At 52.1% G+C, this 25,437-nt stretch overlaps 1 protein-coding gene across 1 annotated transcript in view; it reads right to left on the bottom strand.

Moving 5' to 3' along the window:
• Nucleotides 1-25,437, bottom strand: part of IGF2R (insulin like growth factor 2 receptor) — a 105,088-nt gene that overhangs the window by 49,230 nt on the left and 30,421 nt on the right. The window contains exons 4-13 of the mRNA XM_055432891.2: nucleotides 25,201-25,299; nucleotides 17,449-17,581; nucleotides 16,875-17,004; nucleotides 14,946-15,051; nucleotides 12,070-12,232; nucleotides 11,756-11,930; nucleotides 10,794-10,897; nucleotides 5,088-5,252; nucleotides 2,517-2,657; nucleotides 797-940 (exon numbers count right to left, since the gene is read on the bottom strand). Coding sequence (XP_055288866.2) covers nucleotides 797-940; nucleotides 2,517-2,657; nucleotides 5,088-5,252; nucleotides 10,794-10,897; nucleotides 11,756-11,930; nucleotides 12,070-12,232; nucleotides 14,946-15,051; nucleotides 16,875-17,004; nucleotides 17,449-17,581; nucleotides 25,201-25,299 — 1,360 coding nt within the window. The remainder of the gene's footprint in view (nucleotides 1-796; nucleotides 941-2,516; nucleotides 2,658-5,087; nucleotides 5,253-10,793; nucleotides 10,898-11,755; nucleotides 11,931-12,069; nucleotides 12,233-14,945; nucleotides 15,052-16,874; nucleotides 17,005-17,448; nucleotides 17,582-25,200; nucleotides 25,300-25,437) is intronic.

Here is a 25,437-nt window from a genome sequence, read left to right as displayed (position 1 = left end):
CGCCACTGAACTGCGGTTAAAGGGGCGAATTTCATGTTATGTGTATTTTACAATTCCTTTACAATGGTAAACTTTATGTTAGGTATATTTTTACAATCTTAAAAAAAAAAAAAATACTGTCCCAGTCCGTGAACTTATCTCACAGCCGGGAATTTATCCAAAGGAAATCTTCCAACAGGAGGCAGCGGGGACATGTCACAGCACAATTAATGCTGGAAACATGTTATTAATCCAACAATAGAGAAAAATGAGTAAAAATAGTATAACCAAGCCAGCAGCAACCAGGAAGTCCCGACAGATGATAAATAACGACTGTGAGGCACGGAAGAGCATTCACAGAATGCCATGTTTTGAGAAACATAAAAAATGTGCACATCTATATATATAGATCCTGACCCCTGGAAAACAATGTGAACCCATAAATAAAGGCAGATCAAGAGGAGTATTTATTGTGTGCCCGCTGAGGTCACGGACGATGTTTTGAGCCGCTCGTGATATTCCCCCTCTGGAGGAAGTCAGGGGGCCCCACGATCGGCTGGCACCAGGCCTAAGGAAGAGGAAGCCGTGCCGAGAGCATAACTCATCTGGAAAATTGCAACATGACCCCCTCGGACACCATATGGTTTCTCCATCTCTGGGCCGGTTTGGGGCGGGGGTGATCGAATCCAGCGGGGCCACCGCGACGCTTCTGGACCGCCGGTGGCCGGGGAGAAACACAGAGAACAGAGAACACGCGGGTGCCCCTGGCAGGAGCCCGGGAGACCCCGCATTTTTTGCTTTTGTTTTTCATTTGTACCTGGTTTGCACATGAGCGTTATATTTGTGATTATTTTCTGGCCACCACCGCACTCATCACCATCTGAGTAAGAGAGCTGAATATTTCCTTTCTCTCTGGTGGGAGAAGAAATAAATCTGCCCAGATTTTTACTTCCATTCTTATCTAGAAAAGAGAAAGAAAAGGGGGAACAAAACAGAAGACACGATCAAAAGGGGTAAACAACGCAGACGAGGAGGTACCGAGAGGGGGCTGAGACACACAGGTGTGCGCTGGGCCCTCTCCCAGCCCGCCAATCCTGCTCAGGACGGTCAGTGGGTCTCTAGACGCGAGTGACACGTCTGACCGAGCAGGGGCGGCCTCACTGAGGACCCTGCGGGCACCTCCAGGAGGAGGAGGAGGAAAGTGCAAGAGTGACTCACAGCATCCTTCAAGGGCACGGGAGGCAGACAGAGGCAGAAACGCCTGTCACAAGATCCCAGAAAATAACACTGTTCCCCCATTTAGGGGGGCCTTGGCTGCCCTGAGGCACAAGGTCATTTGAAACCGAGGGGGTAGCATTTGTCCCGTGACCAAAGTAGAAACTAAATCTGTTCAGGGAGCCAAGCAGGTGACCACTCAATTCTTGGTTCAGTGACTTTTACGATAAAGCACTGAAACTCTGTCTCAAGTCCTTCTTAAATAAAGGCAGGAACACGCCTGCTTAAAAAGACACACCACCAATTCTGAAGCCTGGGATAATTCCTAAAACCCAGCCTGGATTTTAAATTTAAATTCACAATCCCTTATAACTCTGCTCACTGCTCTGTGGTGACCTAAACGAGAAGGAAATCCAAAAAGGAGGGGATACTACATGTATACGTATAGCTGATTTCCTTTGCTGCTCAGCAGAAACACAACACTGTAAAGCAACCGTGCGTGTTCGTCGCTCAGTCGTGTCTGCCTCTCTGTGACCCCATGGACTGTAGCCCGCCAGGCTCCTCTGTCCATGGGATTCTCCAGGCCAGAATACTGGAGTGGGTGGGTAGCCTTTCCCTTCTCCAGGGGATCTTCCCGACCCAGGGATTGAACCCGAGTCTCCTGCACTGCAGGTAGATTCTTTACCACCTAAGCTACCAAGGAACTAAAAAGCATCTGTACTCCAATAAAAATTAATTTAAAAGTAACAATTCACAATTGCTTATCTAATGCTTGCAAAACAGATTCCAATTATTCTGCCTGTCGCTTTCCAGGTGAGTCTTAACTAACATGTTTAAACACTTATATCCAATTGAGAAGTTGCGGCCAACACAGTTAAAACCCAAAGGAACTCAAAGGGTCTGTCCACTTCTCTCATACAAGATTCCAAGAGTCCCCTTCCCCGGAAGCCATAATTCTTGAACAATTCCAGGCAGTACGGTCGTTAACAAATCAAAATCAGGTTTTTTATACAAGCACTGGCAGTTCTCTTCCTCGGGTTACAAGGTGAAAAGATAACCAAGTATTTTCCCACATGCTTCTTCCTGTCTCTAGTGAGCCCACATCAGAAGGCTTCTGCCTCCTTCAAGACGCCCGAGTGCCCCAGTTCCCTACATCTGAGTCATTAAACTCTCCTTTCCCCCCCCCACATCCTTTATGCGCTGAACCCAGAGAGAGGAGGCTGTGATGAACCAGAGGAAGCTCATCTTCACTCCCTCCAGCCTGGATGCAGCCCAGCTCCGCGGGTGCGCGGGGGCACGGCTCACCGCAGGGTACCACTCACCCACGGCACACACGGCCGCATCTTCGGGGCAGCCCCGTGCCTGGCCCGTCTGCAGGACCCTATGGCAGATGTTAATGAAGAAATGCTGCTTTTCTGCTTCCCTCTGACTGCCATCCACGGCTTCCCAATTTTGTTCCAGTTCTGTAACCGAAAAAAAAAAAAACTTTTTCTAGCCCTAGGGAGTGATTGCTTTTCTGTGTGAGTCACACCACAGACAGCGATGAAGCGAAGGTAAAGGCCTGTGGTCACTGAACAACAGGCTCTCACATCTCTGGACCTGGGCAGGCTGAAGGAACAGACACTCGGGGGGAATCTCAGGCTTGTTCTGAACGTGACAGTAACAAACCAGCCCCAAACAGCTCCTCAGAAGAGGCGGCTTAGCAGGGCAGCCTGAGGATTAAACAGCAAAAGTTCTCCCAAGCCCCAGAGTCTGAAATCAAAAAACCGAAAAGCAGAGCCAGGCGCCTGCCCTGGGACCTGGCAGGCGCAGGCCACGGGCAACGCATCTGCCTCCAGACCACAGATAAGGCAGACCCAGCCCAGGGCTGAGCACTCGGGGGCCCCAGAAGATAAACAAGACACGGGTGGTCCCTGAACTCAAAACCGTTCACGACCCAGTCATGTTTGAACAGAAAACATCCACAGAGGTAGAAGCAGCAGGGGCTGAGAGCAGAGAGCAAGCCAAAGGCGGACCATTCCCAAACGGCCCCCGTGGACGTTACCAAGACTGGGAGGGAAGGACGTACACACGGAGAGGATGCTCCTGCACAGACTGGAGTCTGTTTACAGCGAAAACCCCTCATCAGCAGGAGCACAACCCACTCACTACACAGGGCCGTCAGCAACCTGGAAGGACCACTTGCTAAACAAGGACAAACACGGCTCTGAAAGCTGTGGTGGGGGGGCTGAGGGGCCTTCAGGCAGGAAGACGTCTAACTATCAGGGAAGGATTTTAGCTCTCACTTCACAGCATCTTAATCACCTGGGTGAAAACGCTACACAAAAAAACCCTGGACCCACAGAACCAATTCAGTGGAGTCGTTCAGTCGTGTCCGACTCTTTGTGACCCCGTGGACTGAAGGATACCAGGCCTCCCTGTCCATCACCAACTCCCACAGCCTATTCAAACTCATGTCCATTGAGTTAGTGATGCCATCCAACCATCTCATCCTCTGTCGTCCCCTTCTCCTCCCACCTTCTATCTTTCCCAGCATCCGGGTCTTTTCAAATGAGTCAGTTCTTTGCATCAGGTGGCCAAAGGATTGGAGTTTCAGTTTCAACGTCAGTCCTTCCAAAGAATATTCAGGACTGATTATTCATGGAACCAGAGAGGGGGGCCAAAGTCAACTGACCTTGAATGCATCTCTGCATCCTTCACAGACCTTAGGCTGGGCCTTGACAGAGGGATCGTTACCAAAAAAAAAAGCAAAGTGAAGAGAGAGATTGGAAAGCAGCGCTCAGTTTACAGCGAGGAAAAACCGGGGGAGGAGGAGGGCAAGCTGCTCAAGTCAACACAGCTGGACGCAGCAGCAGAGGCCTCGCACCCTGGTCTGAGCAGAGGGGAGAGCCCTACCCGCTCAGCGGACAGAAGGCCAGCCTCTCCAGCAGCCCACAGAAGGGAACCAGGGCCCCAGGCCCATGGCTCAGAGGTGCCGAACCACAAGAGCACCAAGATGTTGACTCCCCGGGCAATCCGCTACCTGAGGGCATCTGTGATGGGGCTGATGTTCCCAGACCGGCACCCACAATGGAGGGATCCTCCTTCCAGTGCAAAGCGGCCCTAAGCAGTGGGGGCTCAGAACACATGAGTCATCGTTCCCATAGTAGCCAGTGATTATGCGACTTCGGGCTGCTCTGCCTGTCGGTACGAGTTACTCCACGTGACAGAGGCAACTCGTCGGTGCTGTGCTCTGCTTAGTCACTCAGTCGTGTCTGACTCTTTGCCACCCCCAAGGACTGCAGCCCACCAGGCTCCTCTGTCCACGGGGATTCTCCAGGCAAGAATACTGGAATAGGTTGTCATGCCCTTCTCCAGGGGGACCTTCCTGACCCACGTCTCTTAGTTCTCCTGCATGGGCAGGTGGGTTCCTTACCACTAGCACCACCTGGGAAGCCACATGCTGGCTGCAGGTACATAACACAACTCAATATATGTATCCACTGCGAAATGACCACCTCAGGAGTGTAGAGAAGCATTCAGCACGAGAAAACTAGCAATTTCTATGTGTGTGGTGAGAATTTTTAAGATCTACCTTCTCAGCAACAAGAGTTTAAAAAAATGTTTCTAATCACAAAGCACAGGGACTGGTGCACGGAAGGCACTTGGTCGTTTTTTCACTGAACTATGATAAGAGGAGCCCACGGCACTCCAACTGGGGACAGTAACGCTGACCTCAAATTCAGATATCTCACCTCCTGAGCCAGTGTCATCTCTGACAATTCACGTTGCTCCGTGAGAAGGGAGGAGAGGCTGGGATACGATCAGCTGACAGAGAACAGTAACAGCGTTTCCAACCGTGCTGGTGGGGAAGGAGGCGAGAGAGAAGGTCTCGTGCACCTCCGGCCGCCTACCTGAGTGCCGGGCCAGGGCCGACAGGTCGAAGCGCTGTTTCCCGTCGGAAACGCCGCACAGCAGGGCCTCCTTCTCATGCACGCAGGCGTACTTCGTGTCCCACGTGAAGAAGTAGGTGCAGTCCACCTCCCCGGTGAACACAGGAGCCCCTCTGCCGTTGTTACCTGTGTCAGGCCGAAAGGGAGACAGTGCCCACAACTTGAGAGATGCCAGGACCGCCCAACAGCACGGGACCCCAGGGCAGGCACAGGTAAACAAGCTCAGGGCTCCAGCCTCAGAGGTCAGAGGGCTCCCAGACCGGAGCGTTTCAATCAGAATGCTTGCGGGGCAGCCCTGTGCCCCTTTCATCTCGGTAGGGTGGTCTCAACAGGACAGCAGGGTGTTTTCAATGGGCGTGGGCCCCCGGGCAGTGCTAGGCAGCTCACGGCCTGCGGTCAGCTTCCCACAGGCTCATAAACACCCTTTTAAGTCAGACCAGGGAGGCACTCCAGTTCCAGGACCCTCACAGTCTTAACGATGTGCTTGTGAGCAGGACAAGTCCCCAGGGAATCGTCCCTAAAATCAGCAGAGAAGAGAGATAAGGTCTGATAAGGTCTGGGCCTCCCCCCAACCCCGGCTGAAGGGCACTCAGATCTAGTAACCTCACTCCCAGAGGGGCCAGCATCCCAGATCCTGGGGACTCGGGCACGCGTGGGTCTCTAACATTGTCCTCCAATCCATCAGCCCTCCCTGCAAGCCAGTTTCCCTGGTCCACGTAGCCTGGGATTCTGCAAACTGTTGACTTTTCCCCAACGAGAAATTCTATCCCCTTGCCTTTCCGAGCTAGTGCGCCGCTGGCACGCCGGCTGGTTTTCCATCCTTGATGGTTTAATAATCCTCCTCTGGACCTCCTGCACGACTTGCCTTTCTTAAGGTTTAGTGCCCTGAAGAGAACAATGTTCTAACGAAAAGGGAGATAATATTTTGCACCAAGGGTGAACGCTGCTTCAATTGCAACTTCTATTCAATCTTTAATAATATAAACATCGCAGTTGTAACACCAGCAACAGCGGCTAGTTGCACATGTAGCTCAAGCCAAGGTGGGCAGGGAGCTAAGCCCGGCGATTTCCGCGGGGCTGGATGGCAAACAACGTGCTCTGCATTAAGTGCTTCGCATCAGTTCAAGGATTTCATCCTTCACAGCCTGTGGCATGGGGACAGTTTTAGCCCCGTCCTGGAGATTTAGGAGGGCTAAGTAGTTTGCCTATGGCTTCACAGCTAGAAAGCCAGAAATCAAACCCAGACGGTCTGGCCCCAGAGCCAGACTCAGAACCGCAAGGCAGTAGGACTTCCCTGTGCTACTGTGGGTTTTTTCTTTCTTCTGTTTTTCGGATTTTTTATTTTATTTTTTTTGAGTACCCTAAGCTGTTCTCCCTAAGAACCGATGCTCCCAACTTCCTTACCAACAACACAGAGCCCACCCTCTCCGGCTGGGACAACAATGCCCCCCCATGTTGGAGCAGTGAAGCTCCTCCAGCTCTCTTCAATGCCCCGCCGTGGCCCAATCCACTCACAAGGTCTACACTACTACCCGCTGGATCAGTATTTCACGAATCAGAAAAGATTTCTGTTTCCTGAAAACCTGAGGCATTCAGAGTGTTTTTCTTTTACCAGGTAACTTCACAGATGATTAAATACCAATAGTACTGTGAATGGTTCTAGGATCATCCTCCCTTAGGAGCTAGGTTTGCATCTGAAATGCCCTAATGATCCACAGGGAGAGTCCATTTTAAGTAAAATTTAAATAACCACTGGCCTGCCTGCCCCTGACCTGCATTCTTATTTAACTCCTCGGAGAACTTTTGGAGAATAGAAAACTAAGACTCCACACTACCAAGCTACGCTGCTTTTGTTTGGTTGGTTTTAGGTTCAAACACATGAAACTAAGTTCATTCTTACAATCCTTAAACAGCTATTACAAATAAGTCGAATAATTTAAAAAATTAAAATAAATGACTCTTTCATTCAGACCACGTGGCTTTTTAAATACACAATGGCCTTGCCTCCAGGACCACTATCTTCCTACGGGTTTCCACCCACCAGCAGGAGCGGGGTGCCTTTCTGTCATCTCTCCATCAATGCTCTCCACGTAATTCCGAAAGCATCCTGGGTATCCCACCTGCACGGGTTCATTCCCGACACACCCTTTACATGGCCTCAGGGTATGTGGCCTCCGCGACCAGCTGGAGGCCAAGCGGACTCTTCCCTCCGTAGCAGGGGGCCGCCCCATCCCCCCTGCCCCGACAGAGAGGGGGCTGCCCACTTGCCAGACCGGTTCAACCTTCCCTCGGGGCACACAGCTCAACCACATTTCCTGCCTTGCTACCTTTGAAGTTGGGTCACGTCTCTTAGTTCTGGCCCATTAAAAAAACAAAAAACTGCCGTTCCCATCCTGTGTGGAGTCCTGAGGCCACGTCCACAGACAGAGCAATACAAGGTGGAAAATGCACTTGTCTCCAAGCGACCGCACAGGGCAGAGGCCCCCGAGACCTGCATGGAAACTAGGGAAACTAAGTCTTAAATGTGATAACCGGTCACTTGGATTTGTGGATGGTGTTTTACTAGCCCATGATAACGTAACTCCTCCCCGCAAAATAGTCTAATCACCAATAATAAGATCTATTACATCAAACGAGATGTTAAATTATTAAAACAAATGGTAAAGAAAATACATCGTGGATAAAAGAAATAAACTTATGCACCTCTGTGTCTTGAAAAGCAGGAAACCCTAGACTCATAAGCCTAAATAATTCCTGGAAATCCAAGCTGAACTATAAACCACCCTTCACGAGATTCCGTGGCCAATTAACACCCATTCAAACATGCAAAAAATACATTATTACGTTTATCCAATAAACATAGACTCCACTAAGGACTTCTCTTCTCTAAGCTCTCTAAACTTAAACTCAAATAAAGCAACAATGAAATAATTTTAGACTACACACAGTATAGTACATATAGTTAGCTCCAAATTACAGAGCTGGAAGGAGCCTTAAATATTTGATAATCCAACTCCAGCCTGAAAGGGGCTCAAAGTCTCCCACAAAAACATCTAAAAGTCTCTGGGTTGGGTCTCTCTGTGTCACCAGTCGCAACGAAACGAACCTAGGAAGACACGTGCCTTCAGGATTAGAGCACCGCCGTTCACTTTGGCACCAAGGTTACGTGAAGGAATGTCCTCTCTCAGAGTCGGGGTGCAGGGTTACAATCCATCACTGATGTGATGGAGCGTATAAACATGGAGCAAATTTGGTAAAACATTAATGACTGTTTAGCCTGAGGGGTAGGCATGTAAGTTTTCATCGTAATGTTCCTTCTACTTATAGATTCGAAAACTTTCCTAACAAAAAGAAAAAAAAAAAAGAATGACCTCTAATCGTTTTTCCAGTCTCCAGCCCACTTGGGCTCCCTAGCTTCCTGGCATGACTCCCGGGTCTTTCCTGGGAGTCCCTGACCAGGGGCCCTCCTCAACATCCTCCTGCGGTCTTCGGGGGTGATCATTCGATCCTCCCAACGTGCCCAGATGAGATCAGCGCATTCCCGACCACCTCGGCCAAGTCATTAATAAAAAGTGCAGACGAAGTGCGGCCGGAGGCACGAGCGGGTGGAGGGGGCCCCCCGGCCCACACAGGGCGCCCGCAGCAGAGCCGCCCACCCGGCCCGGGTAGGGGCAGGCCGCCTGAGGGTCTGGGTGGGGGACTCAGGGGCAAGGAGGAGGCTGCCTTTCCCGTGGGGCCCAGGAAGGGGTAGACTTCGCAGAGGGCCTCCTGAAGGCCCGGAGGAGCTGGGGATGACGGCAGAGGGATGGAGAATCTGGGGAGGGCCGCAGGGCCTTCCAGCGGGAGGGGAGGGAGACAGATCCAGAGGCCGCACCCAAGCCAGATGTGTGTCCCACCTCCCCCCACCACCACCACCACCCAGCCCCTGTACACTGGTTTCCAGACAGAGTCCAGACCCTCCGCAGGACACGAGATCTCCACAGTGCTCCCCACACTCTCTTTAGCCAGGGTTGGGGCCTTCAGCTCTGACCTGCTCGCGGCTACCCCGATGCCCACCCCTGCATGAGCTGCTCCTCCTGCTACGAGCATCAGCTCCCTGGCCCCCATCTTTGGAGCCTGGCCGACCCACTCTCCTGCAGGCCTCCCCACACAGCACCTCCTAGTCCTCAGGGGGGACCCAGGCACCAGCCCACTGACCTTGGTGCCTTCCTCCTGACACAGGTCCCCAACGACAGACCTTGCTGGGCGCGCTGACCCCGCCCACGTCACCCTGCACTGTAGTCCCCAGCACCCTTTCCCCCCTGCCTCTGCTCTGCACACACCCAGAGAGCTCTCAGCCATCAAGGCATCCCAAGCCTCGCAGACAGGAATCAATAAAACGTGTTCAATGAATCAACTGAGAACACAACTCCAACGTGAAGACCAGGACACACATTGGGGGTGAGGGGGGCTGATGGACCACAAGCAGGGCCATGAACCACGGGGAAGGCGGCGGGGGCAATGGGAACCGAGGGGCGCCCTGACGCCCTCCCACCTGCTTCGCGCCAGGTGAGTCTCTGCTTGCACCCCAGGGGCGAGTCACCCACTCTCCTGCCCGCATTCACCTTCAGACACCTGCCTCTAAAGCTCAGCTCCCGCCACGCATGGCTGGTTCTCCCAGACCCCCGCTAAATCACGTAGGAACCTGCCCCGGGACCAGAAGGTTAAAGCTCTTCCATGGGAACATACTAAACAAACAGATGGAGGAACCAGGGGCCTCTCGGGGTGGAGGGATGGGGTAAGCTGGCCGGCTGTGCGGGTAGGGCCGGACTTGGGCGGTTCCCAGGCTGCAGCTATGGGCTGAGGCCCGGCCGGCATGCAGAGAAGCGGGGGGCGTTACTGTCTGGGGGGCCTGGGAGGGGATGGCACTCTGATGAGGGTGAGACCCCCATCACCTCTCAGCAGACCCCAACCACACGGAGGATCGCTGGAGTGGGAACAGAACTGGCGGTGCCACGGTGGCCTCGAGGGAGCTTCTCAGTCGCTTAGAGAGACTCAGTGTGTTAGTTGCTCAGTCGTGGACCCCGTGGACTGCAGCCCCCCCAGGCTCCTCCATCCATGGGATTCTCCAGGCAAGAATACGGGAGTGGGTTGCCATTCCCTTCTCCAGGGGATCTTCCCAACCCAGGGATCAAACCCAGGTCTCCTGCATTGCAGGCTGATTCTTTATCATCTGAGCCACCAGGGAAGCCCACCATTCCACTTATAACTGCCCTGTGACCTCTTACAATCCCCAGAATCCAACCTCTATAGCAGGGCAACCAACTGCAGAAAGGTTCACCTAGAAACTCGTTTGCTGGAAGCAGAGTTGTTGGGTGACAACCCACCAGAAGGTGGTGAGCAGCCCAGCCGCTGGCTCCGTCCACACCCCAGTGAGAGCTGAACACAGGACAGAAAGGCTTTCCCGGCAAGCAAAGTGCCGGGCCCACTCCCAGAACAAACAGAAAATGGAAACAGGATGTGTGTGTCCACCATTGGCGGGGTGGGTGGGGGGTCCTCCTGCCTGCTACCACAGAGCGGGCCTTGTGGGGCCTCATCTGCAGGAGAAGGCCTGACCGCCCCCCCAGCCCTCTGCTTCCACAAACCCGGCCCACCGATGCACAGCCACCACCGTCTCCAAGCACTCACCTGCTGTCTGATTGCACTCGAAGTTGATGACACTCATCCGCTGGAAGCCGGAGCTGCACTCTTCACCCCCGAAATAGATCAAGGTGAGGTCTCCATCCGAGTACCTAGGTTTTTGTAACATACACACACACAACACTTTTGGTAGAACCAAGAAATAAACTTGTACGTCTAAGCACTGCTACACTAAGACTCTGGCACAGCACCCACAGACCGGCACAGACGCAGACAGCTGCGGACACGCTCCCGCCGTCTGGGGCAGGACCGTCCAGAGGAGAAGAGCTCCAAACAGACGCGCTTGTCACCCTCTCACTTCACAGTGACGACTGGCTGCACGAAAGCGCAAAAGGTTCTGCTGGGAGCATGGGGACTCTTCCGCTCTCATTTTGGGGTTCTGTACAAAACAATTTATGCCCAAGAAGATACAGCTCTGCCAGCAACTACCACAGAAAGTCTGACAGAGGGACCCCGCAGGACAATTTCAGAGAACTAACGCTTTGATAAAAGCTTTTGTGAAGGTAACTCCTGACTTCAGGGGTCAGGAGAATGATACTGAATGCATTCTCCTGGTTGTTCAACTCTTGGGTGTGAGGCCAGTGGTATTTCAGATTTCTCAAACCGTCAGAGAAAAATCAAAACTTCTAAGAAACCTAAGTTGTAAAACGCAAAAGCCATATCAACTAATCAAGTAACTGTGCTACAGTTCCCTACTGACAACAGATTATAAAGCAAACCATACTAACAGAAGTACTTGTATTGTAAAGCTAGGAAAAACATCCACGTGGTTTAGCGACAAACGGCACTTGCCTGACTCAAGCAGGGAAAAAAGTGCCAGCTTAGCTGACTTCCCTGCACTGAGCTGACTTCCCTGCGGAAAGTGGAAGCAGGCGGCTGGCAGGGGAGCGTGTTAGGCTTCACGGGGACACATAGGACGCCCTTGAGAGTCACGCGGGGGCCGTACGCACCGGAGGGTCAGGTTCTGGGGTCTCCCGGCCACTTTGACTTGAGTGGAATCTGCCTTTTTCACTTGGCACACTGCAGCATCTTTCTTTTTACAGAAGGGCGCTTGGATTTCTCCACAGACGCTCAAATAATACGTATACTCGTCCGCCTCCGAGGTGTAGAACAAGGAGTCTGAAGCTGAGGAAAGGGACACACGAGAAGGGGCTTCACGACGTGCACAGGCGTGGGAGAGCCACAGCCTCCTCCCATCTGACCTGCAGCGCCCGCTCCGGGGCAGGGGATGCTCGGCCCGGGCCCCTCCCAGCCCCCCGCTCACCTCCCACCCGGCTCAGCGGCTGGAGGTCGACGGCCACGTCATGCTGTGCGCTGCTCAGGGAGCAGTTCCGGCTTTCCAGGTAATCCCTGTGGCAGGCGTACTCGGTGACCCACTCGATCTCAAAGCGGCAGTTGGATTTTGCCGTGAGCTTGGGAATGGTGCCCTGCCACAAACCCGGATAAAAAGGGAGAAAGATTCGTTTTATTCACGTGGCTCAAATGCAAACAGATTTTCTCTGCTTCTGGAAAAGCTCAAGGGTGTGCTGCTGGGTTTTGACGTTGTTCTCATTCTTGTACCGCCATGGCCCTTAACGGATTGTGACGATTTGACTCCTAACAACTCCGCTTCTTCGCAGCTCTTCTGGTCCCTTTCAGAGTCACATGCAAACTTCAGCCTGGGAGCCCACCCTGAACACGGTCTCCCCTGCCCCACCACACCCCTGGCGAGCAGTCAGTGTGTGAAGGGCCTGCGGTCTGTTCACTCCTTTCTGTCACAGGTGCCACTGAGCCTGTGCCAGATGGACGCCCCCCGCCCAGGGGGGTGGAAATCACTGCATCCATGCGCGCCTGGGGACACAGTCCCTAGCCCCTCCTAGGAATGTCCACAGGGGAGACGGTCCCTCGCCCCCTCTTATGAAACTCCATGGGGAGACAGTTCCTAGCCCCTCCTAGGAATGTCCACAGGGGAGACGGTCCCTCGCCCCCTTCCTAGGAATGTCCACAGGGTCTTGGGCAGGCTTCACTTGTTCTCAGATCAGTTTTGCTCCCGGGTGAGGCCAGGCTGTCAACCCCCCACAAGCCCACACTCTGGGAAGGGTGCAGAGCAGCAAGTCACTGTTCACAGGGACGCAGGACCCCCCTCTGGCCGTCACTGGGGGAGTGGTCCCCTACCCGGCCCCAGCATCAGCTGCAGCCGTGCTGCCTCTAGGCACCTCACGCTGCAAACGCTTACTGAACACCTGCTGCGTGCCAGGCATGGGACCCAGTGCCAGTTTCAGCATCACGTGGTCAACAAGCTGCAGAGGTCCAAGTCCAGCCCCAACCACTTACTCAAGAAATCGATGCCCTAACTAACCCCTTGGCTGAGGGCAGCCTGACAAACAAACAGAGATGTGGACCGAGCGCTGAGTGAGAGCAGCCAGACGCCCAAGGCCGTGTGGGGTGTGACTCCACGTAGGTGGGAGGTCAGGAAAGGCAGAGGCCAAGGGGCAGAGAGGGGACTCACGGCAGCAGCCAAGGCTGGGTGAGCAGGGGGTGATGGTGGCTGGGCACGAGGCTTCTCTGGGTGATGGAAAAGTTCTGAGGCGATAATTGTGCAATTCGGTTAGTGCACTAATAACCATTAAACTGCACTTACACTGGGTGAATTTTTACAGTATGTAAATTCAAGTAAAGCTTTCTAAAAGAGATTTATGTGACAAGGTGAACGTTTTACTAAAGTTCCAGCTCCTAAAAGCATTTAATGAGCCGGTGAAAATGCTTCAATAAACCTTCTAAGTATTAAGGGCCCCGGGCCTAAGTCACCCAAGCTCTGCCCAGGCGACAGTCAGGCTGGACACAGAACCTTGTAAGCTCCACGGAGGACACACCGGCCTCAACCGCCTCGTGTCCCATGGAGAAGGGAGGGGAACTCCCCACCGTCTCCCTCGTGAGAGTGTATAATGAGGCTCACTGGACGTGGCACGTATCAGAGGGGGAAACGCTGAGACCACTGCCGCCCTAGAGCATCTCACGGGCTCCCTGATTCTGATTCCCACGGGTAGGATGGAAAGAAGAAATACACAAATACATGCAAAAAAAGAGTATAAATGACATTCCTCAGGATCACATTCGGGACCAGTGTTGGTTACTGGCCCACAGCGTCTTGGCTGCGTTGACACCACACAGCTCCGGAAGTTTGGCTGGACCCACACTCTAGTCTCATTCTCCACCACCACTCTCCGCACCCGCAACACACACACACACACACACACACACACACACGCAAAACAGCCAGCTGCCAGCCAGAAAGCAGAGCAAATTCCACGTTTGTTTGGGGGAGGACATTCTTTGGCAAAAGAATTCCGTTCCTCCTACTTCATTCGGCGGGGAGGACAGGCAGAAATAAATTGGAGGAAAGCCCTACCCTTCCTCCCTGGGGACGCCTCCCTTCAGCAGCACTGCCATCTGCGAAGACACTTAAGCAGCAGAGGACTTGAGGGACTGCACTGGCCCAGGGCCCAAGGACACAGCAGACGCAAGGCCCTACCCTCAAGGAGTTTACAGCGGGCACTGGAAGTTCAGTAAACAGCGAGCCATCAATCTGCCCGCGGGCAGGGGGCAGGCAGGCAGGTGAGGGGGCCAAGCTTCTCTTGATGCTGCAGGAATCTCCCTTCAGATCCTCGTTTTCCCCACACTGGTACCCACCCCCGGAACCCACGTGCGCTGTCTGCCAGGCCTACACGCCGTCTGCACGACTCGTTTCCTACCGTGCTCCTACAAACCACTTAGCCATCTTTACCTTGCCTCCCCCGAAGCAGTTAACAGACACGTGAAATCCACAGGTTCAGGATCATATGTACATTTTTTTTTTTCAAATATTTACTGACATCCGCCTCGCTGTGAAGTTTTTTAAAAAAAAAAAATCTGTCCCTGAACCACTGGATGTCATCCTGTGTGACCCTTGAACGAAAACACCATCCTGCGGGTGTAGACGGAGGCCCCTTGGGGTGGTTGCAAAACAGCACACAGCCAGCCAGGCACATGCGGCACACGGCCAGGTCCAGCCCAGGGCCGCTCGGCTTCCACGTCCACAGCGGCTCGTCTCCTACACGGGGACCCCCAGATGCGGGACCGCCGGACACCACTGGGGCGCAGAGCTCAGGTCAAGCCACTCACCTCTCTGCGCTCCGACGGGCACACAAACGTGATGGTCACCGCCGGGCTGTGGCCGTCACAGAAGTCCGGCTGGCCGGCCCCTTCCTTCACGTAACTCAGGACAAGCCTGGAGATGCACACGTAGGGAAGAGAGGGTAAGGGTGACCAACGCAGACATCACAGCCCACTTCAGCCTGCCCTCAGCACCCTCACTCAGGCGAGAGGGGAACAGATGGTAGGTCACAGACATAAAAGAAGCCACAGGACAAACTAAGTCACGTTTATTTTCATTTGGGGGATATAAAGTTTATGTGAACTTCAATGAGTGCTGTACTTTCTTAAAAAAAAAGTCAAATAATCGCCACGTAACCTTAGGTTCTTAGAAAAGCTGTCAGGAGGACGAGGAACAAAATCATAAACCATCTCACAAAACAAAGTAAACACAGCCCAGCTGGCCAAGCGCGTTTCAGCCCACGAGGCTCCACGACCACTTCCTCTCTCAATGACAACTTTTCAGTGCAAACCAAGGACTATCTTTTTTAAACCTGATGACCGCTCAGAGCACTGGCCACATGGCCTCCCACCGGCAGGCAGGCAGACCCTGGAAAGGCCTGCGGGGTGCTGGCCTCGCTGCAGGCTGTGGCCACAGAGGCACCAAAAACAGACGACCTTCCTGCTCTCTGAAGGTGACCTCGGGCTTTCGCTCCATGCCCGCACTCTGCAGAGTCCTCTCCGACCCCTGCCAGCAGGAAGAAGCACGCGTTTATCACTTAAAGACAGTGCAAGGGGCTGAACTCTGTCCCCGCAAATTTCACAAGCGAAAGCCCCGACGCCCAGCACCCCCGATGGGACTGTATTTGGACACGGGGGGCCGTGGAGGAGGGGATGAAGATGAGGTTGCTGGAGTGGGCCCCTCAGACAGGACAGCTGTCCGTATGAGGAGAGGGGCTCGGGACACAGACACACAGAGGGAAGACTGTGCGCAGACACAGGGAGGAGGCGGCCGTCCACAGGCTGAGAGCAAGGGTCTCAGGAGGAGCCCCCCACCACACCCCCAGCAGACACCTCGGCCTCCAGAGCCAAGAGGGAGCTGGAGGAGCTGCCCAGGCAGCCTGCGGCACTTTGCTCGGGCGGCCCTGGCAGGCGAACACACTCGCACACGTGGGAATCTCCCAGCGTGCTTCAGTTTAGGTCACGCGCCAGTGTTTTCTGGGGACAGAGTGCAGTCTATAATTGCACACGCTGACACACCACGAGTTCCAGACGGGAGCAGGTGCAGCGAGACGTCTACCAAAAGGGCCCGGGAACAGAGAGTGGATAAAAATCCTCGCTCCAAGTTCAGGACGTGGTCACGTGGGACCCACCAGAGAGAGCAAGCTCTCTGCCAAGCCAGGGGCAAACACGAGTCAGGAGGAGAGCGTGTGTCAACAGCAGGCTCCTTAAGAGAAAATGAACCACCCCTGCCAGAAGCTAAGGGGCCCGCGGAGGGCTAGGGGGCCCACCGGATCCCAGTCGGGAAGCAAACTGCACCCAGAAGGACAACGGCAAAGTGGCCCTCCTGCCACTTGCCCTCCAGGATTGTTTCGTTTTGTTTTGTTTTGTTTTAAAGAAGAGATAAAACTATGGACATAAAACCAATGTCAGGGGTGATGAAGCAGGGAAGACACCCAAACACACCATAAGGTAAGTGGCAAGTTCATGAAGTGGAACCCATATGGATGGATGCAGGCTACATCACGATAAATGTGTTCCTGCTCTAGGGAAAAAATTATTAGAAAGTCACCAAGAATATGCCACTCAAGCAACAACCAGTAAGTTTATACAAGCACATGTGAAGTAGTAGTCACTTAGCAAGGACTTTCTCAGGCTCTGTTGAAAAGGGGTATTCTTGCAGCTCCCCTGAAAAGCCAGGCTCTTGAAAAGGACTACCCCTGCCAACAGCAGACTGACCTGTCATTGCTCACAAGCTTCAGCCCCTCCTGGGGCCGGCCCACGTCGAACGCCCGGTCCCCTCTCACCAGGCAGGCAGCCGCGCCGATGGGACACACACGCACTCGTGGATTCGAGGCCCGGAGTGCCTCTGTAAGAGGTAACACATGACACTGCATCAGACCACGTGCCGGGCACAGCAATCACACTCAAACCTTGGGTTCAGGATCTCTTGTAAAAACTCTCAAATTTTCTTAAAGTCTCCAATATAAGGTAATAGAAATTTGGAAACAAGAACGAGTAGGATCACATCCCAAGACCCTGAGCAAGCCAACACCCACTCTGAAAGTGGACAACAGGATGAACTCTCTGCCCGGCCAGGCAGCCAGGAAGCGAGGACGTGGCAATGGAATGCTGACTCTGCCCCTGGTCCACAAGAGGGGCTGGGAAGCAGGGACACGGGACATCACTGTTGGCTAAGGGATGTACCCCTTCCTCCAGGAGCCATGGGAACCTACGGTGCCAGGGCAAAGGCACTGAAGCCTCCGAAGAAATCCTTCCCCCACTCCCATCCCCGATGCCCTCAGACACAGACCTATGTCCCTGCAGACATTGATGAACAGAGATGTGTCCGGGTCAGAGTCGTCCACCAAGTAAGCACCGCTGGTCTTGATCAGTGGGTTTAAATCGTGTTTCTTGAGCTCTCTGTCGAAAGCGTAACACGGCACCTGGGAGAGAGAAGGGAGAAGGAGGGGCTTCCACACATGCCTTCTGGGGGGGTGGGCAGGGGCGCCAGGGGCACAGCGAAGCCTGAGACCTCCGCCTCCGTGCCTCAGGGTCTCCAGGGAGGCCCCTGAGGACGGCACAATCAAGGCCTGCAGGGCTCCGGCTGCTCCCGTGAGCGTCTCCTGCCTGCCCCTTCCCTCCCCGCCACACAGTCCGTCCCCACCAGGGTCCTCACTCACGGCTCCCTGTCCCTACCCTCCCTTAGCAACCACCTCACATCACCCTGGCAGCAAGTCCTCTCCTGCCTGCAATGATCTCTTTTAAGGAGGCCTCTGGGTTCCAGCTTCCATGTACCTGACTCTGAGCCAACATCTCTACAACCATCAGATCAACCCTTTAACAATTCCACCAAGTCACGAGAGATTGTCATACCGAGTGAAGTTAAGTCAGACAGAGGAAAAATATCATATGACATGCCTGATGTGCAGAATCTAAAAAGACATGATGCAGCTGAGCTGACTTACAAAACAGACTCACAGACTTAAGACAATGAACTTACGGTTGCCGGGAATAAGGATGGACAGAGGATTAGGGAGTTTCAGATCGACACGTACACCCTGCTGAATTTAAAATGGACCAACAGGACCTGCTGTACAGCACAGGGAACTCAGCTCAATGTCCTGTGGCCGCCTGGATGGGAGGGGAGTTTGGGGGAGAACGGGTACCTGTGTATATATGGCTGAGTCCCTGCACTATTCAACCTGAAACCATCACAGTGATGCTGATCAGCTATTCCTCAATATAAAAAGTTTAAAAAGGAAAAATTCAAAAAAAGAAAGATTATTTAAAGAATAAAACAAAATTCCCTCGAGTCATATCACTCCAGCTCAAAATCCACCAGGGGAGAGGAGTTTGGGGGAGAATGGGTACATGTGTATATATACGGCTGAGTATATATGGGTACATATATGGGTACATGTGTATATATATGGGTACATGTGTATATATACGGCTGAGTATATATGGGTACATATATGGGTACATGTGTATATATACGGGTACATGTGTATATACGGCTGAGTATATATGGGTACATATATGGGTTCAGTTCAGTTCAGTTCAGTCGCTCAGTCGTGTCCGACTCTCCGCGACCCCATGAATCACAGCACGCCAGGCCTCCCTGTCCATCACCAACTCCCGGAGTTCACTCAAACTCATGTCCACAGAGTCGGTGATGCCATCCAGCCATCTCATTCTCCGTCGTCCCCTTCTCCTCCCGCCCCCAACCTTTCCCAGCATCAGAGTCTTTTCCAGTGAGTCAACTCGTCTCATGAGGTGGCCAAAGTATTGGAGTTTCAGCTTCAGCATCAGTCCCTCCAATGAACATCCAGGATTGATCTCCCCTAGAATGGACTGGTTGGATCTCCTTGCAGTATAAGGGACTCTCAAGAGTCTTCTCCAACACCACAGTTCAAAAGCATCGATTCTTCGGCGATCAGCTTTCTTCACAGTCCAACTCTCACATCCATACATGACCACGGGAAAAACCATTGCCTTGACTAGACGGACCTTGGTCGGCAAAGTAATGTCTCTGCTTTTCAATATACTATCAAGGTTGGTCATAACTTTCCTTCCAAGGAGTAAGCGTCTTTTAATTTCATGATATGTGTATATATATGGGTACATGTGTATATATACGGCTGAGTATATATGGGTACATATATGGGTACATGTGTATATATACGGGTACATGTGTATATACGGCTGAGTATATATGGGTACATATATGGGTACATGTACTCTTGAGAGTCCCTTATACTGCAAGGAGATCCAACCAGTCCATTCTGGAGGAGATCAATCCTGGATGTTCATTGGAGGGACTGATGCTAAAGCTGAAACTGCAATACTTTGGCCACCTCATGCGACGAGTTGACTCACTGGAAAAGACTCTGATGCTGGGAAAGGTTGGGGGCGGGAGGAGAAGGGGACGACGGAGAATGAGATGGCTGGATGGCATCACGGACTCTGTGGACATGAGTTTGAGTGAACTCCGGGAGTTGGTGATGGACAGGGAGGCCTGGCGTGCTGTGATTCATGGGGTCGCGGAGAGTCGGACACGACTGAGCGACTGAACTGAACTGAACTGAACTGAACTGATATGGGTACATGTGTACATATGTGGGTACCTGTGTACATATATGGGTACATGTGTACCTATATGGGTACATGTGTACATATATGGGTACCTGTGTACATATATGGGTACATGTGTACATATATGGGTACCTGTGTACCTATATGGGTACATGTGTACCTATATGGGTACCTGTGTACATATATGGGTACCTGTGTACATATATGGGTACCTGTGTACATATATGGGTACATGTGTATATACGGCTGAGTCCCTTAGTCGGCTATTCCTCAATATAAAAAAGTTTTTTTAAAAAACTCAAAAAAAAAGATCTTTCTTAAAAAAATAAAATTCCCTTAAGTCACATCACTCCTGCTCAAAATCCACCAGGGGCCGCTTCCCATCACAATGAGGGTGCGATCCCAGCTTCTCCATTGTCTCTGACCCTGGGGACCACTCCACGCAGTCACACTGGCCTCAAGGGGCACTTCAGCCCAGGGAAGTGACACTGCGTCTGCCTGGAATGGTCCCTGGCATCCCCTCTCACCTTGCTCAGGCCCCAGGGCCTGCTTGACGTGGGCCTTTCAACATCTCCAGTTCTCTCTGCGCCTCCCTAACCCGTTTTCTTCATTGCACTGGTGTCTGTCACCAGACACCCCCACCTGCTAACGAGCGAGTGAGCTCCTGAGGACGGGGGGCTTTGTCACTGCTGTGGCCCCAAGCAAGGCTTAGGACACGGCTTGGAGCCTGACCGGGGTCTGCAGACACTGTTTCACTAGCATGAAGAGAAGGTCCTCCTCTGGGCACCCGGCCCACGCTTGTGAGTGTGTGCTGGTCGTTCAGTCGCCTCTGACTCTTTGCCACCCCAGGAACTGTAGCTCACCAGGCTCCTCTGTCCACAGGGTTCTCCAGGAAAAGAACACTGGAGTGGGTTGCCATGCCCCTCTCTAAGAGATCCTCCTGACTCAGGGATTGAACCCAGGTCTTCTGCATTGGCAGGTGGATTCTTTACCGTCTGAGTCACCAGGGAAGCCCTACGGGATTCTAACTCACATGTACTCTCTCATCGCTATAGAAGAATGGCCTTCTGTTTTTAAAAAATCAAGGACTAAACCAAACCATCGCATTGTACACTTCAAATATATGCAATTTTATTTGTGAGTTACACCTCAATGAAACCGGCAGCGGGGAGGAAAAAGGGGTCCGGGGGAAGGCCACGCATGAAACCCATTACTGCGGGCAAGTCCCTGTGATTTGCTCCACCAAACTCTGAAGGCAAAGCGGCCAAGCCCACAGGTGTACCCCTGGTCACCAAGCTTATGTGAAACAGCCCCCAAATCTCAGCTGCAAAGTAATAAACCACATCATTTTTAATTGCCTTAGCCAAGAAATATTCTGAAAACTCATGTTCTCTGCAAATCATTTCAAAGGATCGATAGTCTGTTTCATCATTTCCAGTGGGTAATTTTCCTTAAACTGTTCGTTTGGAAAACTGAAGTTATTCACAGGCAGGTTCATTTACAAAGGTTAACTGCTCCATGTTAATGTTTAGCTTTTAAATGTTTCTCGGAAAGATGCTATCAACCCTGCAGGAATGCTCTGACCCACTAACCCTCTTCCCCTGTTCTGTTTGCAGAGACTTCAGAGAGAGCTACTGGATTAAACCCAAGGACTCGCACCCGCTAGGCGGAGGCGGGGGAGGGGGACCCAAACTCATGTCAACCAGATCCTTAGAGCAAAGCCTCCCGCCGCCTGTGACACTGACCAGACAGCCCGATGCCAGCCAAGGAGGGCGGGCACAGGCACAGTGCGGGTTGAGGGCAGAAGGCCAGAACCCACACCTGGCACCACGTCCTGCTGAAAGGCCATCGAAATGCAAGAGCAACATGACTGCAGACCATGACGAAGCTCCGATGGAAGTAACCCACATCCCTGATCCTGCAAATTCAAAGCTTGCCAGCCCCTAACAGAGTATACAGTCAACAGAAATGTGTTAACTCAGAGAAGGGGGATGGAATTGGGCTGACTGGTGAGACAGGAGACAAGAAGCAGCTTTCCAGCTACGAGATGAAGAGAGTAGGCAGGACGGAACCCAGCAGGCGGGGATGGGCGCCACCTGCCTCAAACTAGCTCCGTGTCACCCCAAGGCTAGAGGGATCCCCCCAGCTCAAAGCCTGCAGATCCCCCCAGCTCAAGGCCATGAGCAACTACTGGCCGTGTCTCGACTCCAGGAAGGAACAGGAGACACACCCGACGCAGCGCCCCCCAGAATTGGAGCGAGTGTCGGAAAAACAAGCAAGGCTCCTGGGGAGAGTCCTCCCACTTCCTGCTCCACTGAGCCGAGCAATGGAGACATTCATCAGCCCCGGGAATGCAGCGGCCGGCGAAGGGGGTCTCTGCCAGCTCCACACACAGCACACTGAGTCACCCTTGTTAACGGTGTACATCTGTACATTAACCATATTTATGCAAGTCCGCTAGGAACATGCGCTTGCCAGGGCTGCGTTTTCTGTGTTCCCTAGGGGTGCAATGGTAGGGGAGGGTGTGTCCACGATCTTGTGAAGAAATTACGATCTAAGAGGACTCCACCGGGATCCACTGAGCAAAGCATGGCGCGGGTGGGTTTAAACGGCACTTTCTGGAACCCGCCCCCGCCCCGTGCTCTCTGCCCATCACTCCATTCTAAATCTGATGAAGCCAAACCAACAAAAGCAATGAGGAGATACTAATAACGAGTGGAAATCAAGACCACGTGGCCACTAAACCAAGTCTAGCTTTTTTTTAAAGAGGAGTGACGAGTGTTTCTACATTTAATATAACTTTTGAAGTTATATTATAGCCTGTAAGATGGGATCAAATCCTACTGAAGACAGAGAAAAGGGAACATGCCTTCCGATGACTTGCAGGGGGTGGCAGCAACACTCCTGCAGCAGTCATTGGGCTCTCATGTGTGTCAGTCGCTCGGTCGTATCTGACTCTCTGCAATTCCATGGACTGCAGGAACTGAACCCTCAGGCTCCTCTGTCCATGGGATTCTCCAGGCAAGGATACTGGAGTGGGTAGCCATTCCCTTCTCCAGGGGATCTTCCCCACCCAGGAATCAAACCTGGGTCTCCCATGCTGCGGGCAGACTCTTTACTAGCTGAGCCGCCAGGAAAGCATCAGGCTCTTGTGTTCTTTCTCTTCGTCTATACCTAAGGCAGAGCAGATGCCCTCCACACCTTCAGTCTACGGGCTCCCTGAACGCAACAGCGTTTTCAAAATGTAATGACATTCCTGATGCTTAGCCCCTCCAGAGATGAAAACTCAACAGATAAAAGCCCTGCCGCCAACCAGGCCCAAAGAAAAGGTCACTGGGAGCAAATCAACATTCCCCCTGCATCTTTCGATCAGCTTCTAAGAGAAGTTAAACATCACTTTTGAGAAAAACATCTCCCCATCTCCACCCCTCAAAACGACTCAGGTCCAGGGTCAGCACCCTCGTTCTGCAAACATGTTAGGCTCTGTGAGTGACGTGGGTCTCTGCTGCGTATTCTTCTCGGCTTTTTTTTAACAATCCTATAAAAATGTAAAAAACAATCCTAGGTCTCAGGCTGCACAAACACAGGATGCGGTTTGTGACCTCTTGACCCACAAACACAAAGAGAACCAAAAACAAGTCCCCATTTCTTTCTTCGGGGAAGTGATTATTCTTCAGGTGGTAGGAGACAACTGTCAGTTCAGCAAAGCGAGGTAGGAGAGAGACTCGGTTAAAACAGGAAAAATGGGGATAATGATTATCTCTGGGAGAGTCAGAGTCCGAGAGAACTTCCATGTGGCCTGGGGTCTCTCAGGAAAGCAGAAGGCACCTCACACAGGTTCAAGGATGCTTTCAGTTCAGTTCAGTTCAGTCGCTCAGTCGTGTCTGACTCTTTGCGACCCCATGAATCACAGCACGCCAGGCCTCCCTGTCCATCACCAACTCCCGGAGTCCACTCAAACTCATGTCCACAGAGTCAGTGATGCCATCCAGCCATCTCATTCTCTGTTGTCCCCGTCTCCTCCCGCCCCCAATCCTTCCCAGCATCAGAGTCTTCTCCAGTGAGTCAACTCGTCGCATGAGGTGGCCAAAGTATTGGAGTTTCAGCTTTAGCATCAGTCCTTCCAATGAACACCCAGGATTGATCTCCTTTAGAATGGACTGGTTGGATCTCCTTGCAGTCCAAGGATGCCTTACCTGCCGCTAACTAAATATAGGCAAAAAGTCTGACCTAAGTTTTTAAATGCAAAATTTAAATCTGACACCATCTCCTACTAGTGTTATTTCATTAGATCTTATTTCCTTCCACAGTTTGAACTTCCTTCCCACTGAACGTCCCTTACACACAAGGCAGCATTCCAACTATCTTTGCTTTTAGAGATGGTCACATCTGAAGAATCGGTGATAGCTCAGTATTTGTAACTTAACATGGCTTTTTTAAAAAAAGATACAAACGTCTCTTTATGCCCTTCTTAAATGACAACGTATTAGGCCATCAGGTAAATGACCGATTACTCCCATAACTGATCACTCCCAGTTCCTAGCTCCTAAGAGGGTCTCTGAACTCAACTCTACAGAAGAGAAAACGAACATAGGAAAAAGAGAATACTCAACCCAGGAAGACTATTGCCTGGGTGAACACAGGAAAGACACCTTGAAATCCCGGGGTGGTGGGATGGCAGAACTGCAGAGGAAAGGGCCCTCTGCCCCCTCCACTGCCAGAGAAAGTCAGAAGTGGTAGGTTAGAGAGGATGGTGCTTCATCAATCGCCAGGAACACGTGCCAGATACCAGAGAAAGAGGGGAAGTAGTGACAGTCATCTGGTCTCTGAGGTGAGCTGGCCAGGCACACCTGACCTGGATCCAAGATGCATTCAGAAGCCAATCCCAGGCCAAGGAGATGATCTCTGCAGGCAGCGTGGTGACCTAAACCCCAAAGTCAACTTGAGACTTAGTTCTTGAGATGCATGGCATCAGAAACCAGGAACTCACTTGCTCTACATGAGTGAGCCATTCCATTTCCATCCATCCTGTATGTTTAAAATGCCCTGTCCTAAAAGTAAGAACCATCCAGGACAAGTTATCAGGGAAATCACACGGTGTGTGTATACGTGTGTGTAAATGTTAGTTGCTCAGTTATATCTGACTCTTTGTGACCCCATGGACTGTAGCCTGCCAGGCTCCTCTGTCCATGGGATTCTCCAGGCAAGAATAACTAGAGTGGGTTGCCTGTTTCCTTTTCGAGGAGTTCTTCCCAACCCAGGGATCGAACCCGGATCTCCTGCATTGCAGGGAGATTCTTTACCATGTGAGCTATCAGGGAAGCCCAAATCATATGGTCTCTCTGCTCAAAGAGAGTTTGAAAACCAAAAACAGGTTTCTACCTCAAAAGGTACATGTCTGCACTTCAAATGCTGAAGGTCCCAGAATGTGCTTCACAAGCATGTAAGCCTGAAGGGCCCTTGTTACCTCTTTATTCGCTTTAAAGATATCCTTCCTGCAGGCTGCCGTAGTCCTCCACTCGAAGTAATGCGCACAGTCTGTCGCAGTTACAAACTCGGGAGTTCCCTATTTTTAAAAGAAGTAAAAATAAGTTAGCATACTGCGTATTGTAAAGTGCTCCTCTTCTAAAGTTAGAAACCTTTAGGCTAATGAAAAATTTTTAACTAGCAGCAGTGGGCGAGAGTGGGGGGAGGAGTAAGACAC

Source organism: Moschus berezovskii, chromosome 10 (assembly GCF_049115385.1).
Source record: "Moschus berezovskii isolate FMDL1 chromosome 10, NW_MosBer_1.0, whole genome shotgun sequence".
Lineage (NCBI taxonomy): Eukaryota > Metazoa > Chordata > Mammalia > Artiodactyla > Moschidae > Moschus > Moschus berezovskii.
Note: the sequence above shows the minus strand (reverse complement) of the source record. Positions and strands in the feature narration are given on the sequence as shown.